The sequence below is a fragment of the Eulemur rufifrons genome, chromosome 9, assembly GCF_041146395.1.
Source record: "Eulemur rufifrons isolate Redbay chromosome 9, OSU_ERuf_1, whole genome shotgun sequence".
In the NCBI taxonomy this organism is placed as follows: domain Eukaryota; kingdom Metazoa; phylum Chordata; class Mammalia; order Primates; family Lemuridae; genus Eulemur; species Eulemur rufifrons.
This window is the reverse complement of record NC_090991.1, coordinates 11,181,993-11,207,868: the sequence shown is the minus strand read 5'-3', so window position 1 is coordinate 11,207,868 and position 25,876 is coordinate 11,181,993. Positions and strand designations below refer to the sequence as shown.

Here is a 25,876-nt window from a genome sequence, read left to right as displayed (position 1 = left end):
TGTCTGTCTTGTTCACCACTGTGTCCTCTGTACCTAGTTCTAAATCCTTCCTCAAACAGAACATGAAATCCTACCCACAGTTAACAGGTACATCCTCAGGCTATCTGGCCGCTGAAGAAAATCTCCTTGGGTCACTTTCTTCTTTGCCCCCTCTACCATTCCCTACCCTTAGTAAGAACAAAGAGCCTCAAGAACCTTTTCAGCTACCCTCTAGAGCAGTGGTCCCCAATTTTTTTTGGCACCAGGGACTGGTTTCATGGAAGACAATTTTTCTACAGACAGAGGGTGGTGGGGTGGAGTGTCATGGTAGCAGGGAGGTGGTACGGAGCTCAGGTGGTGATACACAGCCTGTTTCCTAACAGGCCATGGATTGGTACTGCGCCTCGGCTCGGGGGTTGGGGACCACAGCTCTAGAGGAACTTCCTATAGATGGGAGAAGTCCAGACTCAAGGACTGGTTGGTTGGGAGGAGAATGGCAAGAACTGGAGAGAGGAGAGAATGAATGTGAACTGCGGACAGGGTCCAAGTCTTCTACCAAGTAATGTTTTCGTATTTTTCTATATTCTGTGGGCATTCAAGAAATGCTTTCAGGCCAGGCACGGTGGCTCACGCCTGTAATCCTAGCACTTTGGGAGGCCGAGGCAGGAGGATCGCTCGAGGTCAGGAGTTTGAGACCAGCCTGAGCAAGAGTGAGACCCTGTCTCTACTAAAAATAGAAAGAAATGATTTAGACAGCTAAAAATCTATATAGAAAAAAGTAGCCAGGCATGGTGGCGCATGCCTGTAGTCCCAGCTACTCGGGAGGCTGAGGCAGAAGGATTGCTTGAGCCCAGGAGTTTGAGGTTGCTGTGAGCTAGGCTGATGCCATGGCACTCTAGCCCGGGCAACAGAGCGAGACTCTGTCTCAAAAAAAAAAACAAAAGAAAGAAAGAAATGCTTTCGGAGTTGACTTATTAACCTGATTACTTTTTGCTCTATTTCTTCAACCTAGGGAAGAAAAGACTGGGAGGGATGGTGGTATAAAATGGGTGCTGAAGGGAATGGGGATTGACCATCAGATTTCAAGAGGAATGTTCAAGGGGAACAGCTTAATGCCTAGTTTCTTGACCATAGACCACAGGATAACAGAAAATAAGTGTAATTCATGGCAATCAGATTTAACAAAAACGTCCCAACCTTCAGGGTTCTAAGATATTGAGGAAAGCAATAACAGTGAAGAAAAGGAGAGCATGAGTTTGCAAAGGCATTTCTTAGGTGGACGCTCCCAGAGTTTGGGCTAAATGGCTTTGTATAGTATTGAGCACAACATTACCTTCTTCCCGTAGTATCACATGGCCTTGAGGCTGCAGGTTCCCCAACCCTGAGGCAGAACCTGATTCTCCATACAATAGCCTGACAATGTTTGGTGACTGACAGGAAAAGATATTATTGATAATTTTCTCTGATTCAACTTTGTCTGGAGACAGAAAGATTTGATGGACAGACTCTCAGATGGGTTCTGGAGATGCTCTCAGTCTGAAATTGTTTTATGTTTCTGGGTTGAGAGGTTACTGTTTTCCTTATTTATAGACCTATGCCAGAATGCAATCTTAACAAGAGCAGTTGCACACTTCCTGCTACCTTGTGCCCTAAATGACAAACGAGGATGCTCTACACGTCCAAGCATAGGTGCACAGTTCAAAGCTGAGAGGAATGGAGGCCAGATTTGAAATCGGCGTTCTGTACAGCATAGTGTTAACTGAGCTCTTGGGACAAGAGGATGGAGGTGGACCAGCTGGCTCTTGCTGATATTCTTACTGTTACTTTAACTGCCAAAACCTCACTTTCCCAAAGAACCTCCCCTCCAGGTATATCACTGAGGCCATGGTAATCTGTCCTATCCCATAGCATAAAGGATGGTGGCATCTCACGCCTTGTTTGGGGAATGGCTTAACACCTAGTTTCAGCAAAGTTCTCTGTAAGCTCTCTTTTGTCATTTTGCCAAAGCAGCATGTCACTTCCCTGCAAATTCCACAAGCTACCCAAATGGCCCCAGCCCCCACTTGCAGTTCTCCAGGAAAAAAGTCACTACATCATGCCCTTACTTCTGATGCAGGAGGTCAGTCTTCCCATTCTCCTGCCTAAGGCATCTGTCGTCAACATTTGGACAGCTAGCACATCGGAACACAGCAGCAGTCTCACGTTGCTCAGCGGCTTAGAAATGCATGCCCAGAACTGCCAGCTTTCCAAGTGGTGCTGGCTCCACAGCCGCATGAAGAGAGGAGGAAGGCGAGGAGACTTCTCCAAAGAACAGACACAACACAAAATATCATTTGAAAAAGAACATCTCTGTCAGCAGCTACCACCTAGCAACAAGTCCTTCTTGAATGTGCTCCATGATGGTATTTCAATACAGCAATACGAAGCACAGCTCCATAGTTTCAAGGACACTGCAGTCTAAAACTTCCAGCTAGTTTGACAGTAAAAAGAAGCCGTTTGATTTATGAAGTGGGTCAACCAAAAGGAGCAAAGCAAAAGGAAAGTAGTAAGCCTGGGGTCTGCCCCTCTTTGTCCCAACCATTTCCGCTGATACTTATCCTTTGTGAGAAGCCAAGAGTTCCAAGTCAGAAGATTCTTCTGGAATATAACCAAGCTTGGACACAGAAAAGGTTTGAAACAAAAGGCCCATGTTTTTCTCTTGGATGATCCTAACTTTACTTCAAGGGCATCATTCAGATGGAGGCTTCCAGAACCCTGTTTACTACCAGACAAAGTCTGATTCCAAAAACAACTCGGAAAAGAAATATTCTTACTTGTATAAATATAAAAGAGGGACAAGAGGAAGCCTAAAAAGACTAACATTTATTGAATACTTTCTCTAAGCAAGTATTGTGTTAAGTGCTTTCACTTACGCACTTATTCAACAAACATTTGAGCCCCCACCATGCACAAAAACACTGCTATGGACACTGGGAATACAAAAATGAACAAAACAGTTAAATTCCTGGCTTTCACTGAACTCAGATTCTAGTTGGTGTTGATAGAAATAAATATATATGTCAGCTGGTAATAAATACTATGAAGAAAGATAAAGCAGACTAAGGGAATACTACATAAAATTTTATATAAAAATCAAGTAAGGGTCGGGTGCGGTGGCTCACGCCTGTAATCCGAACACTCTGGGAGGTCAAGGTGGGAGAATCGCTTGAGCTCAGGAGTTCAAGACCAGCCTGAGTCCTGAGCAAGAGCGAGACCTCTTCTCTACTGAAAATAGAAAAAAATGGTGATGCATACCTGTAGTCCCTGCTACTCAGGAAGTTGAGGCAGGAGGATCGCTTTAGCCCAGGAGTGTAAGGTTGCTGTGAGCTAGGCTGATGCCACAGCACTCTAGCCCAGGCGACAGAGCGAGACTCTGTCTCAAAATAAATAAATAAATAAAGCAAGCAAGGGATATTTGCTATTTTAGATACAGTTGTCCTGGAAGGCTTCTCTGATTGCAATTTGATAACAAACACAATAAGGGCTACCACATATATGATCACCGTTTGCCTAGAACTGGACTAAGTACTTAAGGTACAGGACTTCATTTAATCCTCAGCAACTCTGAGTTCAGTACTACTACCATACCCAATATACAGGAGAAAATGGAGCTTAGAGAGGTGAGACTCTCGGCAGAATCTGCAGTAAGGGGAGCAACGCCAAGGTTACACAGTGAGACTTGAACTCAGGAATACAACTCCAACCCCATGCTGCTTCTCACCATGCCGTACTACCATGCTGGTAGAGAAAAGGAGCCTCAAAGAGGTCAGGTGTGGTTGTGGCCACAAAGTGGCAGGTCCATAGGCCTCCCCACACATGGCTAAGAGATTGATGCAATTCAGTCTTCCCTAACATCAGACTATTACTCTCATCACCAGCTGAAAACCAAGCCTTATCTTGAAACAACAGAAAGACACTTTGGACTCTTTAAGGCCGGCAAATAAATGCTGAATATATTCTTCTCCCATCCCCCTCCCCAGCCTCCAATACAAGATGGTTTAGTAAAGGGAAACATCATTTCTCACTGGGAAACAGACAGGAACAGAACAAAAGACGACTGAGCTAATGCTTGACAGTGCCACAGCAGCCCTTTCAGGTGGAGTGGAGGGGATAGGCACCGAGAAAAGGTCAGCAGCAGGGAGAGAGCAGGCCCTCTCCAGCCCATTTCAAAGAAAGTACAGCTCTTCCTCAAGCCCTGGAGTACTGAGGTGGAAGCAGGGGACACAGAATTGCTTTCTTAAGAAGCATAAGGCAGGACAGACAGAAGTACTAGCAGCAGGTCACCCAGCTTCCTGAGCAGAGGAGGAGGAGAATAAGGCAGGAGGCAATTGAAGACAATGCTAATATTGCTTCAAGCTGAGAAATCCAGAAGGGAAACACCATATCCAAGGTCAGAGGGTATTTACAGAATTGCTGGAAATCCCAGGTTGAGGGTCCAGGACAAACTACCAGAAGAGGCTAAAAGAAAAGAGAAGCCTAAGCAGAGTCCCACAGAGTTCAAACCAAAGGTCATGGTTTAGACTCACCCATTTTTTTATTGTATTTCAGTCAACACAGACACAGGAACCTGTAACCAGAGTTAATCAAAAACCAAGGTAGGAAGGGAAGGTGGGGGTTCATCCCAGAGTGGAGCACATTAAGGGACTTTTACTCAGAGTTTGGATGTCCATCTAATATCCCAACCGACCTGAGCATCCCAGTTTAAGTCCTGGCTATGCTGACCTTAAGAATCTCCCTCCTAAAGCCTTCAGACCCTCTGCCCATCAACACACACACACAGAAATTCAATGCCAAGTCTCCCTCCCTAGCCTCTTATCACATTATCTCCAGCAAGTCAGGTCTCATAGCCCAACATTGCACCAAACAAATTATGACCTGAATGGCAAGAAAAAACTGTGTCACCTAGAGAAACCCAATTAACAACATGACTCTGCTCTCTCTGCAATTCCCCTCTCCCCTCCAGTCTTATCCGGGGCACCTGTGTGGCTGACCGCCTTTTCCCGCTATTGGCCATGTTCCCTGGCTAACTCAAAAGCCAGAAGACAATTTGAACAGAGGCCTCCAGAAAAGCTGACCTAGAGCTGGGAAATCCTGCTGTCCCCACACCTTGGCCTGTTGAGAACTGGAAGGGCACAGGATCAAAACACCACCTGGGTGATGGTCTGGAGTGTTCACCTTGAAATCACTAAGTTGCCCCTTAAGCCAAAGCTCCCTGCTGAAGAAAAACACACAAATGCTGCTGTGTGTTTTTCTAAACCAGAGCATGTAAGTGCCCCACGAGGGACAACAAATGGTATTTCGAAGAAATTCCTGCTGCAGTTGTTTCCTCTCAACCCCTTTCCTAATTAGCCCCTCCCCTAAGTGATCTCCATTGTTTCCACCCCTCAGCTAACACACACATACCCACTGCTTTTCCAAACCTCCCGCCTGACCACATGCTTGACCACATGCAGCGTGTGTTTTGTGTGTGTACATGTATAAACATCCTCTTCCGAGCCCGTGCTAGAGTTTCAAAAAGAATAAATGCTTCCTCTCCTCCCCCAGTGTACTTGTCTACCCTCCCAGCCCCACACTGCTGCAGAGTTGGTAATGTAATACTCAGGGACCCTGAGACCGGAAATGCCAGGTTCTGGACTGCTGCACTTGAAACAGGAGAGAAGGGTTAGGGAAAACCGAACGTGGGATTGAGGGTGACAGCAGGAGGTGTGGGGTGGGGTGAGGAGGCTGAAATTCCGACCAGGGAAGGGATACAATTCAGGGGTGGGTGAGGAAGAGAAAGAGGGATGAGGGGGAGGCTGTCAAGACAGTTGCAAAGTCAAAATTCCAGGAGCCAAGAAAGAGGGGGAGGAAGGAGATGTAAGTAAGGGCAAAGGTGGAAACAGGGCCAAGAGAAGGTGAGGGGCCACAGTAAAGATTTTGCAGGTGATGGGGGGGAGGGCCTAAGTTTGGGGGAGCCAGAAGGTGAGCCTGAAACACCTTGGAGAAGGGAGTCCCGAACCCCAGAGTAAAGGTAGGGGTGGCAGGGAAGTGTGGGGGCGGGGCACCACAGGGTGGGGACCGAACTGCCTCCCAGAATCTGCAGCGAGTGGAGAGAGAAGGGGAGGAGAGGGCGGGCGCCCAGCAGCGGCGGGAGCCCGGGAAAGGGGCATGGGTTGCCGAGGGGAAACAGGCTGGTGGAGGGGGTGCCCAGGGAGCACGTGAGGCGTGCAGCCATCCCGCTCCTTCCCCTGCGGCGGGGACGGGAACCGGGGCGAGGCTGGGGGGCGGCGCGCTCACCCGCAGGGCGGACAGGTCGATGTCGTCCAGGCTGCGGGCGGGGGCTGGGTCGCCCATGGCCTCCGCGGGGAACGGGGCCCCGGGGCCGCTCACGCTCCGGTTCGATTATTCCACTGCCGCCGTCGCCGCTTCTCCCCCATCGGGGGACCCTAGGGGCGGACTCCACCGCGCCTCCCCCGGAGACCGGGGAGGGGGAGGGCCGACGGGAGGACCGACCCACCGCCTGACAGGAGCTATCGCCCCGGAGCCTGCAACCCGAGCCTCCCGACTCTCCTGCGCAGGCGCAGAGCGGCGGTACACTGGGAGGGTGGAAGAGGGAACGTGACGCGAGCGCGCCGGGTCCCCCTCCCCCTAGGCGCCGACACCTGCGCGCAGGCGCAGAACAGACGGCGAAAGGCGCGCGCGAGGACCGAGCGACCGCGCGAGCCTGGCGTGAAAGAAGTGGGCGGCGGCCGAGGCGGCTGCGGAGCGGGCCCACCAGCTGGCGCGCGTGCGCACACGCGTTTCCTTGCCCTTCCCTGTTTTCTGCCCTCTCTCTCCCCCATTTCCTTCTTAGATCTCCTTTGACGCCTTTCCTTCCCTTTCCTTCCTTCTTTCGTGTGCCCAGCTGCCAATCAAGCCACCCACCTCTCTATTTGCGGGGGAAGGGAGGCGGGACCCAACCCCCTCTAGTACTAGGGGGGTTGTTATGGTAACTCCCCACGCGAGGGCTGGGTGGCCTCTAGATAGGACGGGCTGTCCACCCACCCAATTGCCATGGCAACAGTGGAGCCGCTGAAGGAGGGGCCTCCCTGTGAAAACTTGGCTAGAGAAACCACGTGGGAGTGGGGGGGCGGCGAAGGGGGGTACTGGCTGTCCCAGGAATGCCCTTTACTCCCTTCCCTAGCTAGAGTGAGGAGTGCTGAGGAGGGGATCTCAGATCTCAGGTTAGGGAATCCTACCGCAGACTGTATATCACTGCACCTCTCTTAACAAAGTGTTCTGCACAAAGAAACTGTTTCAACAATTATTCGTTGACCGATCCCTGGAGTGGTGCGTGGGGGAAGGGGCAACAGAGGGGAAATGGAGGAATCTGTGTTCAGTCCCTTCAAATCTTGCTTAGGTCACCTTAGATCTAGTCATGTGGGCACAGCCCCCCCAGCCATTAGCCTCTGTGGAGGCTGGGTAATGCTATGTAAGAACAGGGAGTCATGTTCTGCCACTGATATGCTGTGTGACCTTGAGCAAATTGCTTTGCTTCCCTGGGCTTTTCTTTTACTGTGAAGTTGAGGAGGAAGACAGTATGATCCTCAAGATCCCTTCTAGCACCAACAGTATCTGAAAGACTCCACCACCAGCCTTTATCCCCAGTGAGTGATAAACATCACTTACCAGAGTTTGAATGAAATGTCCTTGGAGAAAAGCTGAACACCCTCCTTTCTGGACCCTTCTTAGCATCTGGATGCACATTCAATTTTGCTCTCCTTCCCGCCAAATCATTTTCCTCACCATTGTCCTTTCCAAGCCACAATCCCCACTTTCCTCCATTATTATATCCTACTTGGCCTCCCTTGCCCAACCCCCTCAAGTCAATTCTTCATACCCAGAATGATTTTCCTAAAATTCAAATTTGATGTCACTCTTCTGTTTGTCAACAGAAAAGAAGTCAAATTCTGTAAAATAATTTAAAGAGGTTTATTCTGAGCCAAATTTGAGGACCATGGCCCAGAGGCATGCTCAAGAATCCTTATGCAAGTGGACTGGCTGTGGGTTGGGTTACAGTTTGGTTTTATACATTTCAGAGACAGGAACTACTCCTAAGTCTATACATGGAAGGTGTACACTGGTTTGGCTGGAAAAGGTGGGACAATTCAAGGGAGGGGGGCTTACAGGCTATAGGTGGGTTTAAAGACTCTTTGATGTGTTGTAATTGGTTAAAGAAATGAAGCTTTGTCTAAAGGTTTGGAATGTTTTAAGTGAAGATAAGGAAGTCTGTTAATTAGAGATAAGCCACAGGCCAAATACCAAGACTCAAGTGATTTGTTATGTAAATTGAGGACCTGTAGATTTGTCTTGCATAGTCTTAGGCCTGTTAATGAGTTACAGAGGATATCTACAAGAAGGGAGGGCGGAAGATGAGGTGCGTCTGACCATCCTTCCTATGGCCAACAAGTCAGCTTTTGAGTATTTCTGGGGTCCTCTTGGCCAAAAGGGGGTCCATTCAGTCATCTGGGGGGAGTTAAGATTTTATTTTAATTCACACTCCTTAAAGGTAGGAATGATATTGGTCTTGTTCAACACAGGGCCTGGCACCCACTAGAAAATCAGTTAATGAAGGCATTAGGTAGGCACAGTATTAGCTCAAGGTTAAGATCTTGGAATAGTAGGAAAAGCATGGAATTTGAAATTAGTGCTTCAGGCAAACCATTAACCTGTCTGAGGCTCAATTCTATCATCTGTAAAATACAGATAATAGGGAGGTTAGGATAAAATAAAATTATGTATGTAAAGCACTTGGCATATACTAGGTCCTCAGTAAATTTACTAATGCCTGACTCATAGAGTGTTTAATAGATAGATACTAAATGAGTGAATGAGCAAATCAGGATCACAAGGATGGGATAAATGGCCACTCAAGCCCCAAGCGGCAATATAATCTCAGGGGTGGGGAGGAAAGAGAACAAGACTGGCCCGTGCTGATAATTATTGAAGCTAGAGTAAGGATACATGGACATACATGGATACATAAGGGTTCATTCTCTACATATATATATATATATATATATATTTGAAGTTGTCCATAATAAAAACTTAAGAAGAGACAATGCGGTGGAGGGAGCCCTGGACCATGCTCTAAGAAAAGTTAAAATCTTAAAAAATAAGACAAATTATAGGATCCCTGGAGGCACAGGCACAGTCACCCTCAGGGCCTCCCATCAACCCTGGGAGACTGGACTCTTTCCATTCTGGGTCTAGAGCCAACTCTTCAGATTCTAAGCCCTCCGCTTTGTCTCCCTGCACTGCCGTTGGCCTCCATTCAAGAAACTCCAGGAGGAGGGAGGGGAAGGCAGATGGCCACTGTGGAGCAGAAGCTCACCTTGCCCCTGGCCCAGCCTGGGGCAGCTGCTGCCTCTACCCCCCTCTTTTAATGAGGTAGTGGTTCCCCTAGGGAAAGGGCAGTTAGTGCTGACAATGAGGCTAATTAACAAATGAGTACCTGGAGAGAGGAGAGATGAGGTATATGTGGAAGGGGGATTTCTTGCATAGAGTGGCTTCTTGAGAGGACTGAGGGCCGGACTTAAAGGAGAGGACAGGACAGGGCAACAACATTCCCTCTATTCACGTCCTCACCTACCCAGCACACCCCACTTCCAGGAAGGCTTCCTAAAGTCCTCCCTCTGCTCCCCTTGGTTTCTCCTGCTTCTGTGGTCACTTCTGAGACTTAGGCAGTGAGGCTGGGGGAATGAACGGCAAGAGTCAGGACCTGTGCTAATCTTTTTTCTAATTGAGAAATATTTCAGACTTACGAAAAGTTGTGTGTGTGTGAGGGGTGGTGTACGTGTAAATCCGTATACTTAACCACTCAGCTTAAGAAACTAAAGTTACCAACTCTCTGTATACCCCTCCTGGAAGGTAACTATCCTTGATTCCGTGCGTGTGCTACGCTCTTTCAGAGACTACGTCACTGATTCTGTCTCTTCCCTCTGGAGCAGTGCCGTCCAGTAGAACTCTGTGCAGCGATAGAAACGGTCTATAGTTGCACTGTCCAATCTGCTGACCACTAGCAACAAGCGGCTCCTGAGCACCTGAAATGTGGTATGAGTGAAGGACTAGATTTTTAATTCTCATTTTAATTTATTTAAATTGGAACAGCCAAATGTGGCTAGTGGCTACTGTACTGGACAGTCGAAACTCCAAAATGTAAGTGCCACAATGTTGAGCCTGGCAAATAGCAGGTGCTCAATAAACATTTGAGGCCATGACTGAGTCTTTATAGCAAGCCAGTCATGTAAGTATTATTTCCATTTCCCTGGGACCACCGAGGCCCAGAGAAGTGATGTGACTTGACAAAGTCACCTAGCTTGTAACTGACAAGTCTGGGATTTGGGCCTATTTCTCCCTAACTTCAAGCCTTAACCACTCCCAAAGGGACTTCCCAAAGCCTCTACCAGGGCTGTCATTTGAAGAAGAGGTGGCCTCTCCAGGACCTTCTCAGCGTACCTCCCTCATCTGCAGCTGCCAGGTCAGCTCGGCATCTGTCCAGGTGTCCTGGTTTGGCCCTGCTCTTCCTTCTACCCAGGTAGCACTGTATGAACACCTCTCAGGAGCCAGGTGGCCCAGCTCCCAGAGCCACAGACAAGTAGAACAGAGATGGAGACAGGAGAAAGAAGGAGTGGGGTGGCAATAAGGTGAAGGGGACTAGTGCCCTGTGTAGGCAGGGAGGGGGGGTTGAGACCAGCACTCAGTTCCTCCAAGGAAGAGGCACGGACCTTTTCTATACTTTTATTTATGAAATGCTTATCAAACGGATAGTGAGTTAGTGTCTGTCAGCAGGTTGGTACAGGGAGTTAGTGTGGCCCCCTTCCCATCTCTGGTGGGGGCTAAAGCCAAAAGTGGCTTTATCCTTCCCTCTACCTTGGCAGTACTGGGCTGGGAGAGGCCCTGGGGCAAGGAGGGGGTTCAAGGGCAGGAGGAGGAAGGGGAGATGGGGAAGGCCTAGGGCAGAGTCCACTCCTCCTGGAGTAGGCTTGACTCTGGTCACCCTGGCAGGAGTTGTGGTTCTCCTCTGTGGTAGTGGTTTGAATGGGGCAGCAGGGAGGATGAACTTCTCTTGGACTCTCTCCTGCCACCCCAGCCCAGGGGTGAGAGTGCCTTCTTTGGCTACTTCTCAAGTAAAGGTCTTCTGTGACTTCTCTAGTCCCCTTCAGGGATGCCTGTCTCCCCAGATCTCAAAGGGCACTGCCCTCTGACCTCAGGGTTAAGGTAAGGGAGCCAGATCTGATGGAGCGCAGCAGCTGGTGACCCCTCCCCAACTGGAGCCTCAGCTATGTCCACACTTCCAGGGGTATCATGCCCTCCTTACTGCCCAGGGAGGGCAGCAAAGACTCATCCTCCAGGAACTTGAGGGGGAAGTGTACCAGATGGCCCTGGACGTGGGTGAGCTCAGACCGGGCCAAGGGAGGGCTGACCGTGGCCAGGGGCTCCACGGCCACATACTCCCGGAGTGTCCGCAGGGAACGTGTGGCATTGGACGGCAGGCAGCGGAAGATCTGTGGGCAGGGGGCATAGAAGCCAGTAAGGCCTGGGGAGACGCTCCCAAGAAGCCAAGCCCGGCTGGGCTGGACTCCCCCATCCCCACACCATCTCTGACACCCCCACACTGACCCTGGGCCACTGAATCCCTTGGCAGCAGATGCCCCCCAGACTCTCATCCCCCTTCTGAGAATGACGGTGTGGAGGGGCTTCTCTCCATCCCACCCTGAGCAGGATAATCTGTAAATTTCCCCAGGCCATCCCCCCGAGCTCCCACCTGCTCATAGATATTGGCATTTCTCTCAGCTGTCTCTTGCCACAACTGGAAGAAGTCATCACAGACAGGGTCTCGGAGATCCAGGTCTGGCCGGGCATCTGCCCCAAGAATCACGCTGTGGGAGAAAGGGGTCCCAGCAGGGCCAGGTTAAGATCCCGAGAGAACCTGAGTACCAGAAGTTATATTGTCCCTAGTCGAGTAATTAAAATAAATGCAATATAAAAAAGTAAAATAAGTGTAAAGGAGCCCAACAGACTTTGATTTGTCTCTACTTTGATGACTACTTTGATGCTTTAAAAAAAAAAGACCAAATTATTATTTTTTTTTTTTTTGAGACAGAGTCTCACTCTGTCAGCCTGGATAGAGTGCAGTGGCATCATCATAGCTCACTGCAACCTCGAACCCTGGGCTCCAGCAATCCTCCTGCATAGCTGGCACTACAGGCACGTGCCATGATGCCTGGCTAATTTTTCTATTTTTAGTAGAGATTGGGTCTCACTCTTCTTGCTCAGGCTGATCTCAAACTCCTGACCTCAAGCAATCCTCCCACCTCAGCCTCCCAAAGTGCTAGGACTACAGGCGTGACCCACTGCACCTGGCCCCAGACGATTTTTTAAATATTTTTTTCTCATTGTTTTGGTGTTCCTGCTTTGCTCATACCCTAAGCTGGATGTGTCCCTATTGGGAATCCAGTACTACTTCTAAGCAGCCATCACATCTGGCTCAAAAGGCAAACCTGCCCCCACCCCCCCGCCCCCCAAATCACCCCCACCGGTGGCACCCCACCCAGGCTCTACCTGAAGCAGTGCTTCCGCAAACTCGAGGCAAACCTGCCCGCCTGATACTCTGCCCCATCCATGAGGGATGGTTCCATCTCTGTGTCCTCAATCAGCACAGCCAGCTCACTGTCCCGCTTCCCCAGTAAGCTCCGGTCATTGATATTTGCAGAACCTAGGGGTGTGGGGGACACACTATGTCTGTCTGGGCCCAGGGGAACCACCCCCATGCTCCATCATCTTTAGCAGGGCACTGGCCCGAGGGCAACACCTTCTTTCACCTCCACTCCCACGTGAAACTCAGCCTGCAGTCCCTGTCATCCTGTCATCCCAATCCCTCATCCCTCTGCCCCTCCCCACCCTCCTCTCCCTGCCAGGGGCCCAGATCTGGCTCTGACCAATGATGACTGTCCGATCATCCGCAATAAGCAACTTGCTGTGGATGTAGATAAGCTCTGAGACTGGGTGCCCGCCCAGCTCTCCGTGAGTGCGAAGCCCGCAGATGGAAATATAGTCCCGCCACGCGGTCCCCACTGTGCACAAGAGAGACAGGGTAGGAGAGAGGGGAGTAGGGTCAAGCTGCCCCCTGTGTGCAGATGGGGCCCTGTCCAACCTCTCTTCTCACTTCAGGAGGCCTTCCTAGAGTCTGGTCTATATAATTCTCCCTGCAGTGAAAGGCCACCTGTGGTCTGAATAGCCTCGGAGGCATACAAGAATGACAGCCTCCTTCCCCACATTCCCAGGCCTACAGCTCCCCAATCTCCCTCTCCCCAGGGCCCAGGGCTTGAACCCCCAGTCCCTGGCACTCACTGGCTGCTTTCAGGCGATGTAGGATTGAATACTCCCCACGACACAGGGTCCTGAGAGGAAAAAAAAGGGTGAGGATGGTAGAGGCTGGGGGAGGGAAGGAGAGGTCAGGAGAGACATAGCCTCAAAGGTCCAGCAGGGAGGGATCAGGACAGAGTCAGGAAGGCCCATGGGGGGTGGACATTGAGAGGCAGAGTCTGGCTGGGGGTCTGTACCTGTAAGTAAAGTGCAGAATGGCCTGGATGGAGTTGCCACCACCTGTAGAGATGTCACCCTCAAAGCCTGGGAGCAAGGGCAAAAGCACGTAGACTCGGAAACACTGCCCCTGTCTGGGGAGAGGCTAGAGTCAGAGGTGTGACCAGTCCCTCAAACCCCACCCCCTCCAGTGGGGCTTGAGCCACGCTCACAGCCCCTCCTTCCGGACCATCCACCTTACTTGTGGGCCTTCAGGATTCTGTCCACAATCTCATCGCCCACCTTGTTCAGAACCATCCGCCCATCTGAGCAGCTAATGAAGAACTGATTCTATGGCAGGGAGCAGAGACAGACATCAACAGTCTGGCCCCAGGCCCTGCCCTCAGCTCCCAGCCCTGTCCCCGCTCCCAGGCTCCAGGCATCTGCTCCTGTTCCAGCCCAGCTAGAGCAGCCCTCGATGATGGCCCCAGTGACTTCCCAGGTCTCTCTCCTGGGACATCCAGTCCATTCTCTCCCTCTACCCTCACCCAGCCAGACCTCAATGTAGAGGAAGTGCTGGCTCTCCCTGATGGTGTGCAGGTAGGCATTGAGGATGGAGTTCTCCAAAGTCCCTGCTGACCAGCGGTCCACTGACCGCAAGACCTAGAGGGACAGTGAATACGACGTGGTTCCAGTCCCAGGAGAGGTGGAGTCTGGGGGAGAGTAAGCTGGGGCAATGGCTGAAGTGGGGAGCCTCACCTGCACAGTGGTGCACTGTCCCCCTGGGAGCGTGAAGGGGAGCTGGTTTGCGGTGCTGGTGGATTTGGGCAGCAGGTAGGGGTACATAGGTGTCTTGTACTTGGCCTTGGTGGTCTGAGGTGGAGGGGTGGCAGAGTCAGCAGGAGGTGGCAAGCTGACCCTGCCTCCCTCCCTACTTCCAGCCCCCACTGGAGGGGTGAGCACCTTGGTGAAGTTCCAGCGCTGGATGAAGTGCCGGGAAAGGTCCCGGGCAGGCAGGCCATGGACAATCACCCCAATATCCCGCCATGGCATCCGAGGTGTAGTATCCCTGTCAATGAAATCTGGGGGTTGCAGGACAGTCAGGGGAGTGGTCAGAGCTGGTCTCTCGGGGATACTTAGGGCAGGGAGGAGGAGGAGACTGCTAGAGGCAAGGCTGCACTACCCTTGGCCCCTCTCGTCTCATCCTCAGTCCCAGCCCCAACTTCTGCCCTTGCTCCCAGCTCTCAGGGGCTTTGGAGGAGGGGGGCTCACCTTCAAAAGGCCTGTCCAGCTGCACCCAATCCTTGGTGATAAGATTGCTGTAGTCCTTGCCCAGCCAGAATAATTGATTGTGAGAGAGGTCTGGGGTGGCCGGAGAGTCTGGGCACGGGGTGGGAGGCTGTAGGGGGAACATACCCAAGCCAGGGGCAAGGGGAGGTCATGGGGGCCAGCCAGAGCCAGGGCCAAAGAGAAGATAGGAGCACTGAAAGAGTGTGAGAGAGATAGAGACAGTGAGAATGAGACAGAGAGAGTTTCATTCCCCAGCCCTCCCCTTTGGCTGCATTGGCCATCCAATACCCTTAGATGGCACTGGGTTATAGCGTTTTCTAAGTGGGTTCTTGCAGTCCCAGAAAGGCCGAGGAACTCTGAGGTGGGCAGTGCCTGCAATGATTGGGGGAAGGGGAAGGCTGGAGCTGGGAAGGGGTGTGGATTTGGGTTATCTGAGTTTGGGGGCGCTCAGGAAGGCCTCCAGAGAGCTACCTGTGAGGCAGCTGACTCAGAGGAGTCCCCAAGGTCAGTCAGTCGGTAGTGCAGGTCATCCCAGCGGCCATAGGCAAGGTCCAGCCCACCCAGGAAGGCCACTACTTGGTCTACCACCAGGAGCTTCTCATGATGGGCCCACAGCGTCACCTGGTCTGGGTGGCGCATCACCTGGAGCAGGTAAGGACATGTTCATGAGGGCGGTTCAGGTACGGGAAGACAGAAGAGGCACTGGGAGGGAGAACGGGAAGATGGAAGGATGAGACCTTCCGGGAGAGAGAGGGCTCGGGGCTGGGAATGTGTGGTGAGGAGGGTTCTACTGTGGGAAGGGTCTCCAAGGCCCGAGAGTCACCTTTATGTTCGGGTGCAGCAGCATCAGAGCTCTCTTGCTATAGCCACTGTTGATGCCCAAGGCTAATTCCACTTCCTTAAACAGCAGTACAGACACACGGACACCCTCCTCCTGGTGGTGAGTGAGGAATCAGATCCTAGTAGCTCTCCCAGAGCAGCCCCTTTCCATCCTCCCAAACCCCTCCCCATGCTCAGGGTTCCTGTATGTCCCTCCACCCTCCCTGGAGATCCTAGAGGTTCTGCCACATATACCTTGCTTTGCTGCATGCAGCAAACTTAGATTGAATGTGATCTGTCTGCTTGCCCACTCATCCATCCACGCATCTAGCCACCTACCCTGCATTATCTCTGTATCCACCTCCCAACCATTTACTCTTCCCCTCATCTACTGTCATTCATCCATCCATCTACCCTCACCCTCCTGTCCCTCCACTTTTCCAACTCATATTCTCCCATCCATCTCCCTTTCTATCCTCTATCCATCCACTTGCCGCCCACCCTCCTTCATCCATGTATCCTTCCTCCCATCCATCGGCATCCACAGAGGCAGGCACCGTGCCTTGGACTGCAACTAGTGATATTAATCAGTCCAGTGAGAGAGTAGACATGTGCACTCTCAGGTATCGGGGTACTGGGAGGGAAGTCTCTGCCAGGCGGAGGGGAGCATGAAGAGGATGGTAGCAGTACTCCTCAGGGAAGAGGAAGAGGGAGGAGGTGATGTCTGACAGGATGGGCACTCGCCCTCCCCTAAAGCCTCAGATTCCCTACCTTCTCCCACGCTGCAGTCCTTCTAATCAACCTCCACCCACAGGCGAACCCCGACCTCCCTGCAGCCTGACCACTCTCCTCACCGCCTTCCTCTTGAGCATAATATCCAGTCTCCAGTCATCTGAGTGGGCCGGACGCTTCAGGTAAACCTCAGGACTCAACCTGGGATTCAGGGCAGGGGACGAGGGGCAAGCTGTGCCCAGACAACCAGCCACGCCTTCCCTTCTCCTCCCTCCTCCAACCCATATGCTGATCGGCCCCAGGCCCAGTCCTGTCCCTTCCTCCGTGGGCCTTTCCCCACTCACCACCAGTCTGTGATGAAAATCTCCTCTCGCGCTTGCAGGATGGCATCTGCCACAGCAGCAAAGTAACCTGCCCCATTCACAAACCTGGGGGGAGCCCAAGCCAAGGAGGTCAGGGGAGCCAGAAGCCAGAGAGCTCTGGAGAGTGAAGACCGGAGGACAGCCATGGGTCAGAGGTGACAGCAGGGTCAAAGATCAGGAATGATCAGAGAGGACAGATGGTATTGGATATATCAAAGTGGGGACGACCGTTATGAGCTAAATCAAAATAAAAACTACAAAAGATGCAATAAACTAAAGAAATCAACTGAAGATTGAGAGAACTAATACATCATATATAAAGAGCACCAACAAATCAATAAGAAAAAGACATAGCCAACTGAAAAATGAGCAAAGAATAAGAACTGACAGTTCACAGAGGAAATTAAATTGGTCAATCATGGGAAACGATGTTCCGTTTCGATAGTAAACAAGGACACTGAAATTAAAGTGAAATAACATTTTTTTTAAATCTACCAGATTATCAAAAATTAAAATCATTGGTAACATTCAATATTAGCATATGGGGAAGTAGGTATTCTCACAGACCATGGGAATATATATTGGTTATTTAGACCTTTTAGAAGATAATTTGCCAGTGTCTATCAAAATATTAAATGCACATATCCTTTAATACCATTAAATACTCACAGTAATTTTTTCCCCTTTTTTTTCTTTTTTGGTAGAAGGGAAGAGGAAGGGCAGGAGTCCATGGTAATTCTGTTTCTAGGAATTCACCCTATAAAATGCTTACACAAAGATTGTATTTACTGCACCATTGTAAGAGTGAAAAATGGGAAATAACCTAAATATCTAATCTCTAATACATGTATTAACTGAAAAAAGAAAAAAGGCACAGAAGCAGGTCTGTGATCTGATTTACATTAAAACAAAAAGTAACATGTGCATGTGCATATAAAAATATGCCGGAAAAGATCTAGGTCCTAGGTTCTAGATATCAAACTACTGCCAGCTTTACTTTCGTGAAGAGAAATGGAGTTGTCAGGAGGGGGTGCAGGGAAGGAGTAGGGGGGTACAGGACTGTGTGATGAATGGGAACTTTAATTTTCTACTTAATGTGTTACTACTGTATTGTTTTAATTTTTTATAACAATTTTTAATTGTTTATAAAAATTTTTAAGAGACAGGGTCTAGCTCTGTTGTCCAGGCTGGAGTACAGTAGTAGCTCAATCATAGCTCACTGCAGCCTAGTACCCCTGGGCTCAAATGATCTTCCCGCCTCAGCCTCCCAAGTAGCTGGGACTACAGCCACATACCACCATGGCTGGCTAACTTTTTAAATTTTTTTGTAGAGACAGGGTCTCACTCTTGCTCAAGCTGGTCTCAGATTCCTGGCCTCCAGCGATCCTCTTGCCTCGGCCTCCCAAAGCTCTGGGATTACAGGCGTGGGCCACCGCACCCAGTCAAGAGCAGAGTCTTGACCCAGACTGTCTAGATTTGAATCCTGATTCCACTGCTTACAGGGTATATAACCTTGGGCAAATTCCTTAACCTCCCCTTGCCCATTTTCTCATCTGTAAAGTGGAGATAACTACTGTACCCACCCCACAGAGCTGTTATGAGGATCCAATAGGCTAATACATGTAAAACACTTTGTTCCTGGCACATAGTAAATGCTGCATAAGTATTAGCTATTATTACTTCTTATGTTTAAAAATATATATATCGACACCACCTCTGAGAAAAAATCCCTTCCATGACTCCCTCTGCCTATGATAAAGTTCAACCCCTTCAGCTTAGCCCACTAATCAGGGTGCTGCCAACTCCCAGACCCTCCTCTGAGAGCCCCTCCCACTGTGGAACAACAATCAGTCCCGGGGGTGCCCAAACACGCCAAGCTATTTCTATATTCTCTGCCTGGACTGTTCTCCATTTTCTTTATCTTGCTAAGGCAAACCTCGGGGTTCCCTTCTCCTGGACACCTGTCCTGACAGCCTCACACTGGGGTAGCTGCCCCCGCTCTGTACTCATCACCCTGTGTCTGTCACCAGTATGGCAAGTCCACATCGTCTCATGATGAGCTCACCCCCTTCCCTAAACCAGAGGAGCCTGTGTCTTATTGCCAGCTCTTATTCTAAGCACATAGTACCTGCTCAGAAAATGTTTATTAAATGAGGAATAAAGGAGAGATTTGAGGGGATCATAGAGAACAGAGGGTCAGTGTGGTAAAGGGGGTAAATGGCGCACTCTCAGAAGAGGTCAAAAGTCAGAGGAGATTATTGAATTTGGGGGTCAGAAAGGTCAGAGGGAAATCAGAGAGATCAACATGGTTAAAGAGGTCAGGAATCAGGGAGATTAGAATAGTCACAGAGAGGGGTCATTGAAGCCAGAAGGGGTCAGAGGACATAAAAGAGAGAATCAAGGACTCAGAGAATATTGAGGGGTCAAGAAGGCCACAGACAAGCCCAGAAGGGATGTCAGGGTCTCACCACCGGGCCAAGGTCCCAGACCGGGGTGGAGCATAGCTGTCATGCCGGTGTAGCTTCAAGAAGTCTCTGCCTGGTCCCTGTGCCAGCTCAGTGATCTCCTGACCCCACCACCGCGCCTGCCGGTAGCTGCTGCACTTGAGAATCAGGGACCTGGACAGGAGCAATGAGAAGGACCACTAATCCTCACCGTCCACACTGTGGCCTTGCCAAGAGACTCCACCCTTCTTTCCCACTTCCTCCCTTAGTTCTAATCACAGCTCCACAGGGACAGGGCAAGTATCTCTGCCTCATTCACAGTTGGATCCCCAGCAACTAGTATTGTCATTCAGGTTTGTGGAATGAACAAATGAAAGAATGGAATTCCTTTTCTTTTATATTGGGAGCTCCGCCCCAGGCTTCTACTAACCCCCTTTCTCTGGGACCAGACCTAAGAGCAGTGTCAAGCATCTGGCTGGCCCAGCTCCCTGGTTCAAAACTATGGCCAGGTCCAAGCAAGTGGAAAAGCCTTCCTCTCTCCCGTGGTCTCTCCTAAACTCCCCTCAGGGCTGTGGGCTGGCTCTCCACTCCCCAGGTGTCTCTGACGCCAGGGAGGCCTTACCTGTGGGAGGTGTCGATCCGCACCCCATACCGTGTCTCTGTGCTCCTCTTCCCCACCTGCACCTCGAAGCCAGGGTCGAAGAGCTGAACAAATGAGATGGTGCCAGTCTCGAGGCACATGTACAGCAGGAAGGAGTCCTTCACCACCAGCCACCTGAGCAGAAGGGCTCCGTGCGTTCCTCCCTGCCCTTGCCATCTCCTTCCTCACCCACCCACTGCCCAGCTGCTCGGCCCCAGCCCTCACCTCTTGGACCAGCGATAACAGACTTGGTCTCGGCCACAGCAGGTGAGGCCAGGAACGCGGTGGCCGCCTGAGCGCTTCCGGATCACCCCCTCCCTGTGGGGACAATTGGGACAAGGTGCTAAATGAGGACTCTGGAGCCCCAGCCCACCCTGCACTGCTTGCCCCATTCTCGGGCAGGGAGAAATCAAGAGTGATGTCTACAGACACCTGGGTGAAGGGTGTCAGGCACTCACAGTCCTTTGGTGCCCAGGTCTGGGATAAAGGACAGCTGACTGACTTCCAGGAACTCTGTCTGCAGAGGAAGACAAAAGCTCAGAGGAGAGACCTGGCTTTCAGCCCCTCATCCCCTACCGACCGGCCCTCTGGCCCCTTGAGGGTCTGACTATCCTGGTCCACCTCCAAAGACCCGGGCATCCAGTCCCTGGACCTTACCATGGCATGGTAGTTGCGGTAGAAAGACATGGTCAGGAGGCGGTTGAGGTAATTCTCCAGGTATTTCTGAAGTGGGGATGGGAGAGAGGGAGACACAGATGGGACCAGAGCCATTTTCACACCAAATGCCTTCCCAGAGGACATGGTGTCTGGTCGCACCTGTTTGCTGGCTGCATGTCTGGTGGAGCCCTCAGGACCTGCTCGGGGCAGAGAAGGCATCTCCCTGTTGGCTGCCTCTCTGGTGGGAGAATAGGCAACGGCAAAGCTGTGGAAAGGATGGGGTGAGGATCAGGGAAGGGCTGGGAGGCTGGGAGCTTGGGTCCTGAAGCACTGGACTTGTGGTCTTGGAAGAGGCCTAGAGGCCGGCAGAAAGAAGGCCCCCTACTTTGAAAATGGAGACAAGAGAAGGGGGAGGCTGCCAAGGGCATTTTGGGCATCCAGCCCAGCTGAGATATTGGCACAGAACTGTGGACAGGGAGAGCTGAGCAGGGACAGTCTCCTAGTAACGGTCAAGGGAAGGGGGCCCAGTGGCCAGAGTCGGGGGAAGGAAAGTGGAGGAGGAAGGCTGTAGCTGGGGGTGAGACAGGCAGAAAGGAGGGCGAGAGGCACCTGCCCTTCACAGGAAGCAGTCTGGTCCCCCTCACCGAGCCAGAGGGAGCAGACTCATCAAGACTTTGTGTCTCAGGAGGTCCCGATGCAGCTCCTGAAAATGACGGAACTTCTTCTTGGTTGTCCAGGTAAAGTCTCCATGAGTCAAGCGGACAGAATACAGAGTGCAGGTTCCCACCTGGGGGTGTGAGGAACTGAGTTGATGTCCCCTGGTTGGGCCCCAGCCACCCCCGCTCTGGTCAGCCCTCCCTTTCCCCTCCTCTCTGGTGCCAGCCAGCCACCTTGGATCCACTGGTGTATCTTTCAGTGCCCACCACCTGGGCTGTGACAGGGACCCCGGTGGCGAACACCAAGGGGCGCACTTTCAGAGGTTTAAGGTCATAGATCGCCAGAAAGGGGTGCATCCTGTCGGCTGGGGGAAAAGAAAGCCCATGAGGGTAGAGCCCAGGAGGCTCCACCCCCTCTCTCCCCTCCCCGGCGGCCATCCGTCCTCCTGTGTACCTGGGTCCTCTCCCTCCTTCAGAGTGTCCACCTCATCTGACTCCATCTGTAACTGGCTGGAGTCCAGCTCACCCCCGGAGGGGAAGAGGTTCTCAGGGGACTCCATCCTAGGAACATGCGAAGCCTCCGGGAAGTGATGTGTCCTGCAGAACCTGCCCCAATCCTAGCCCCCACAAGTCCTCCATCTCTCATAGGTCCTCATCCTCCCCTCCCGCCTCGCTCCCACTGACTCCTAACCTCTCTCTGATTGCAGCCCCACCCATCTGCAACGCCCCGCTGACCCCCCTCTAACCTCCATCCCTTACCTCAGTCCTTCATCCAGAGCCCTTCAGTCCTGGCCCCTGGCCCGTAAGCAGAGCCCGGGGGAGCACCAAGCCAGGCCGGGATGGCCCCGAGCTGGGGCAGCGCAGAAGCCGGGGGAGGGGGCCCGGGCGGGGTGGTCGAGAGGGGGCGGGGCTGCCGGGGCTCCAGCCAGGCCAGGCGGGCTGGGAGCGGGGGTCCAGGCGGGAATGAGGAAGTTACGCGCTCCCGGCCCGGGAGAGAAACCCGAAATCTGAGCGTGCGGCTGAGTCAGGCGGCCCCGCAGCCCAAGCCGGTTCCCGTCCCCGCCCGATTTCCGGGGCCCGGGACCTCCGCGGCGCCCCTTCCCGGCCCCCTCACCCTGGCAGCAGGAGCCGGCTCGCGAGCAAAGGGAGCAGAGCGGAGCGCAGCCGGAGCCCACACCCCAGCGGGCCGGGCGGGGCGAGGCCGGGGCTCAGGGCCTGCCCTCGGGGGGCGGGACGGCCCCTCGGCCTCACCTCCGCCGGATTCTCGTCTGTCCTGTCCCGCCCCCGCCGCCCGCGGCCTTGCCCGGCGTCCTGGCCGCAGCTCTTGGCCCGGGGGTACCCTCTGCCCCGCGGGGCTCGCGGCCCGCTTGGTGCCTCTGGCCAGGGGGTCAGCCGTCCGTGCGTCCGTCCGTCCGTCCCGCGCGGTCTGTCCGAGCATGCCTTTCTGCCGCCTGGTCTGCGCTCGGCGTTGCGCACATTCCTCCGCTGGGGCGCTGGCCCCGGCCCGCCCCGGTCGCCGGCGCTGCCTCGGCCCTGGCGGCAGACGCGCCTCCGCAGCCGGGACCTGCCGATGCCCCCTTCCCGGGGCGGCCACAGACCACATCGGGCCTAGCCCAGATAGCGTATGTACGAGCAGAAGAATCATGACCACAGATTCATTAATGTATGAAGGCTTGCATTCTTTCATTCATTCATCAGACACTTATTGTGCACTTTCCCCGTGTCAGACGCTGAGCTTATGTAGTAAATAGGATAGTCACGGAACCTGCTATCCTGGAATTTACAATCCAGGGGGAAACGAAATTATTTCAGTTACTAAAAGACAAGATATTTCCATCTTTTTCAAAAAAGCAGATTTCTTTCTCTCTAGTTTTGTCTATTGTGAGTAAAGCTCCTATAAACATTTCCGTGTAAGTCTTACTGTGGATATATGTGTTCATTTATCTTGAGTAAGTAGCTAGGAGTGGAGCTGCTGAGTCATGTAAGTATATGTTTAATTTATAAGAAACTGCCAAACCGTTTTTCAAAATGATTGTTCCATGGTCCAGTTCTAAAATCAATGTATGGTAGTTCCAGTTATTCCACAGCATGGCCAAGGTTTGATACTGTCAATCTTTAATATTGGCCATTCTAATAGGTGTTATTGGTACATCATTGTCATTTTATTTGCATTTCTGTGGAGATTAATGTTGACCATGTTTCGTGTGCTAATTGGCCATTGGTATATCTTCTTTTATAAAGTGTCTGTTCTTTTGCTTATTTTTTAAAAATCATATTATTTGTCTTATTATTGAATTGTAAGAGTTCTCTGTATATTTAGGACACAAGACCTTTATTAGATGTATGTATTGCGAATATTTCCTCCCAGAATGTGGCTTGTCTTTTCCTTTTCTCACTAATAATGCCTTTTGAAGAGCAGAAGTTTTTGATTTTGATTAATCTGTGGTATATTCTAATAGAACATTACTCAGCAATAAAGTTGAATAAAATCTAAAATGGTGCAGCTACTTTAGAAAATAGTTCTTCAAAATGTCAAACGTTGAGTTACCATATGACCCAGCAACAACTCCTAGGTATATATCTGAGAGAATTGAAAACCTATGTCCACAGAAAAATCTGTACACAAATATTCACAACGGCATTATTTTCATAATAGCCAAAAAGTGGAAACAACTCAAATGTTCACCAACTTATGAATGGATAAATAAAATGTGGTATATCCATACAAGGGAATATTATTCAGCCATAAAAAGAAACTAAGTACTGATGGATGAACCTTGAAAACATTATACTAAATGAAAGAAGCCAGACACAAAAGGCCCCTACTGTAAGATTCCATTTACATGAAATAACAATAAGCAAATTCATAGGGACAGAAAGTAGATTAGTGGTTGTCAGAGACTGGGGAGAAAGGAAAATGGAGAATGACTGCTGATGGATACAAGGTTTTCTTTTGGGGGTGATAAAAATGTTATATAGTTGTGATGGTTGTACAATTCTGTAATATAGTAAAAAAAACACTGAATTGTATATTTTATTTATTATTTTTTCTGAGACAAAGTCTCACTGTCTTGCCCAGGCTAGAGTGCCGTGGTGTCAGCCTAGCTCACAGCAACCTCAAACTCCTGGGCTCAGGTGATCCTCCTGCCTCATCCTCCCAAGTAGCTGGGACTACAGGCACACACCGCCATGCCTGGCTAATTTTTTTCTATTTTTAGTTGTTTGGCCAATTTCTTTCTATTTTTAGTAGAGATGGGGTCTTGAACTCCTGACCTTGAGTGATCCTCCCGCCTCAGCCTCCCAGAGTGCTAGAATTACAGGCATGAGCCACCACGCCCAGCCTGAATTGCATATTGTAAAAGGGTGAACTTTATGGTATGTGAATTATATTTCAATAAAGCTGTTTTAAAACCACAAATAAAATTAATAAAGTGTTAGTACATACAACATAGATGAATTTCAAAACCATTATACTGAAAGAAGCTAGACACAAATGAGAAATACAATAAGATTCCATTTATATAAAGTTCTAAAACAGACAAAACCAGTCTATAGTGATGGAAATCAGATCAGCAGTTGCCTGTGGCAGGGTGTGGAGAATAGATTGCCTATAAAGGGCACACAAGGGAACATTCCAGGGTGATGATAGGACTGGTGATTGCATGGGTGTATACACTTGCCAATACTCATGAAACTGTACATTAAGACATTTGTACATTTTTACCTCAGTAAAGTTCATTTAAAAAACAAAAACCAAACGTTTGTGTCTAAGTCAGGGAGTACAGTAGAATCGACAGTGCATCCTAACATTTCCCACATGGTGGCACCCTTAGGGAGGGACGATACAGCATTTGCACAGCTTTACTTGAGGGCACTTAGAGCCCTTGGCTAGGTGCTCTGGACCCAAGGCGCCCAGCCTGGGCTCTGGCCACCCCAGACCCGGCTGAAGGCATCAATGACTGTGGACATGCTTGAGAAGCTCATTGGGAAGAGTGTGGACTCTGGGGTCAGATTGACTCAGCGTGAGCATTCTGAGGCGATCATGGTTTCTGTTTGGATGATAACTGTGTGATTTTGAGCAGATTGTCTTATCTTGCAGTGCCTCCCTTTCCTCATCTGTAAAATCACGGTAGTAATAACAGTTACCTCAAAAGATCACTGATATGATTCAATGAGATGAAATAACATGTCACAGCATAATTGATCAATTACAACTATCTTCATAATGGGAGAAGAGCTATCAGGCCACTTAATGAGAACATTTCCTTGGCTGGTAAAGTTTCTCGTCCTAAAAAAAATATTCTTTAAAGCTTTACATTTTGGGCACTTCAATTCTCATTCTAAAATACAAACAAATCCCAGCAGTGTCAGCCTGGCACCAAGTTGTCAGGTACTGCTGTGCTTAATTTTCACTGTATCTGTCTGTCATGGCACCTGTGTGTCTGTCTCTGCCATGCCACCCCTCCCAATCTCCTGCTTCTCCATGGAAATCAGAGAGAACCCCCCAATTAAGGGGGCATAAAAGAATAGGTGTTTGAATGACAGTATCCCCCCACCTCTTCCCTCCTCCCTCCTCCCCCCCTTCCATCCCCTGGCGCCTATAATCACCAGGCGGTCTGAGGTTAAGTGGTAGTTTTGCCCATGGTGGGGGGGCTTGGAAACCACACCCCTCCCCCTGGGGCCCTCCTGGCCAGTCCTAGCAACTCGGTCTCCTCC

At 50.8% G+C, this 25,876-nt stretch overlaps 2 protein-coding genes across 7 annotated transcripts in view; both read right to left on the bottom strand.

Annotated features, from left to right (window-relative positions):
- Positions 1–6,595, bottom strand: part of MINK1 (misshapen like kinase 1) — a 50,877-nt gene extending 44,282 nt beyond the window's left edge. For 5 of the 6 annotated variants that reach the window (XM_069482075.1, XM_069482071.1, XM_069482073.1 and 2 more), the window contains exon 1: positions 6,295–6,595. Coding sequence is in view for 5 of the 6 variants with exons in the window: in XM_069482071.1 (XP_069338172.1) it covers positions 6,295–6,351 (57 nt within the window). In the remaining variant the exon portion in view is untranslated. The remainder of the gene's footprint in view (positions 1–6,294) is intronic. The other variant, XM_069482069.1, reaches the window with a different exon arrangement.
- Positions 6,596–10,762: 4,167 nt separating this feature from the next.
- On the bottom strand, positions 10,763–21,951 carry PLD2 (phospholipase D2). The gene is made up of 25 exons (XM_069483401.1): positions 21,920–21,951; positions 21,615–21,721; positions 21,395–21,525; positions 21,149–21,291; positions 20,664–20,769; positions 20,505–20,570; positions 20,306–20,364; positions 20,073–20,165; positions 19,830–19,982; positions 19,232–19,381; positions 16,746–16,829; positions 16,524–16,602; positions 15,674–15,784; positions 15,322–15,492; positions 14,833–14,959; positions 14,524–14,642; positions 14,320–14,433; positions 14,119–14,223; positions 13,823–13,911; positions 13,602–13,715; positions 13,390–13,439; positions 12,978–13,112; positions 12,601–12,754; positions 11,804–11,918; positions 10,763–11,543 (listed from the first exon to the last, which is right to left on the bottom strand). The coding sequence occupies exons 2-25, from the start codon at positions 21,718–21,720 to the stop codon at positions 11,319–11,321; spliced, it is 2,799 nt and encodes a 932-aa protein (XP_069339502.1). The 5' UTR covers position 21,721; positions 21,920–21,951; the 3' UTR covers positions 10,763–11,318.
- Positions 21,952–25,876: the final 3,925 nt, after the last annotated feature.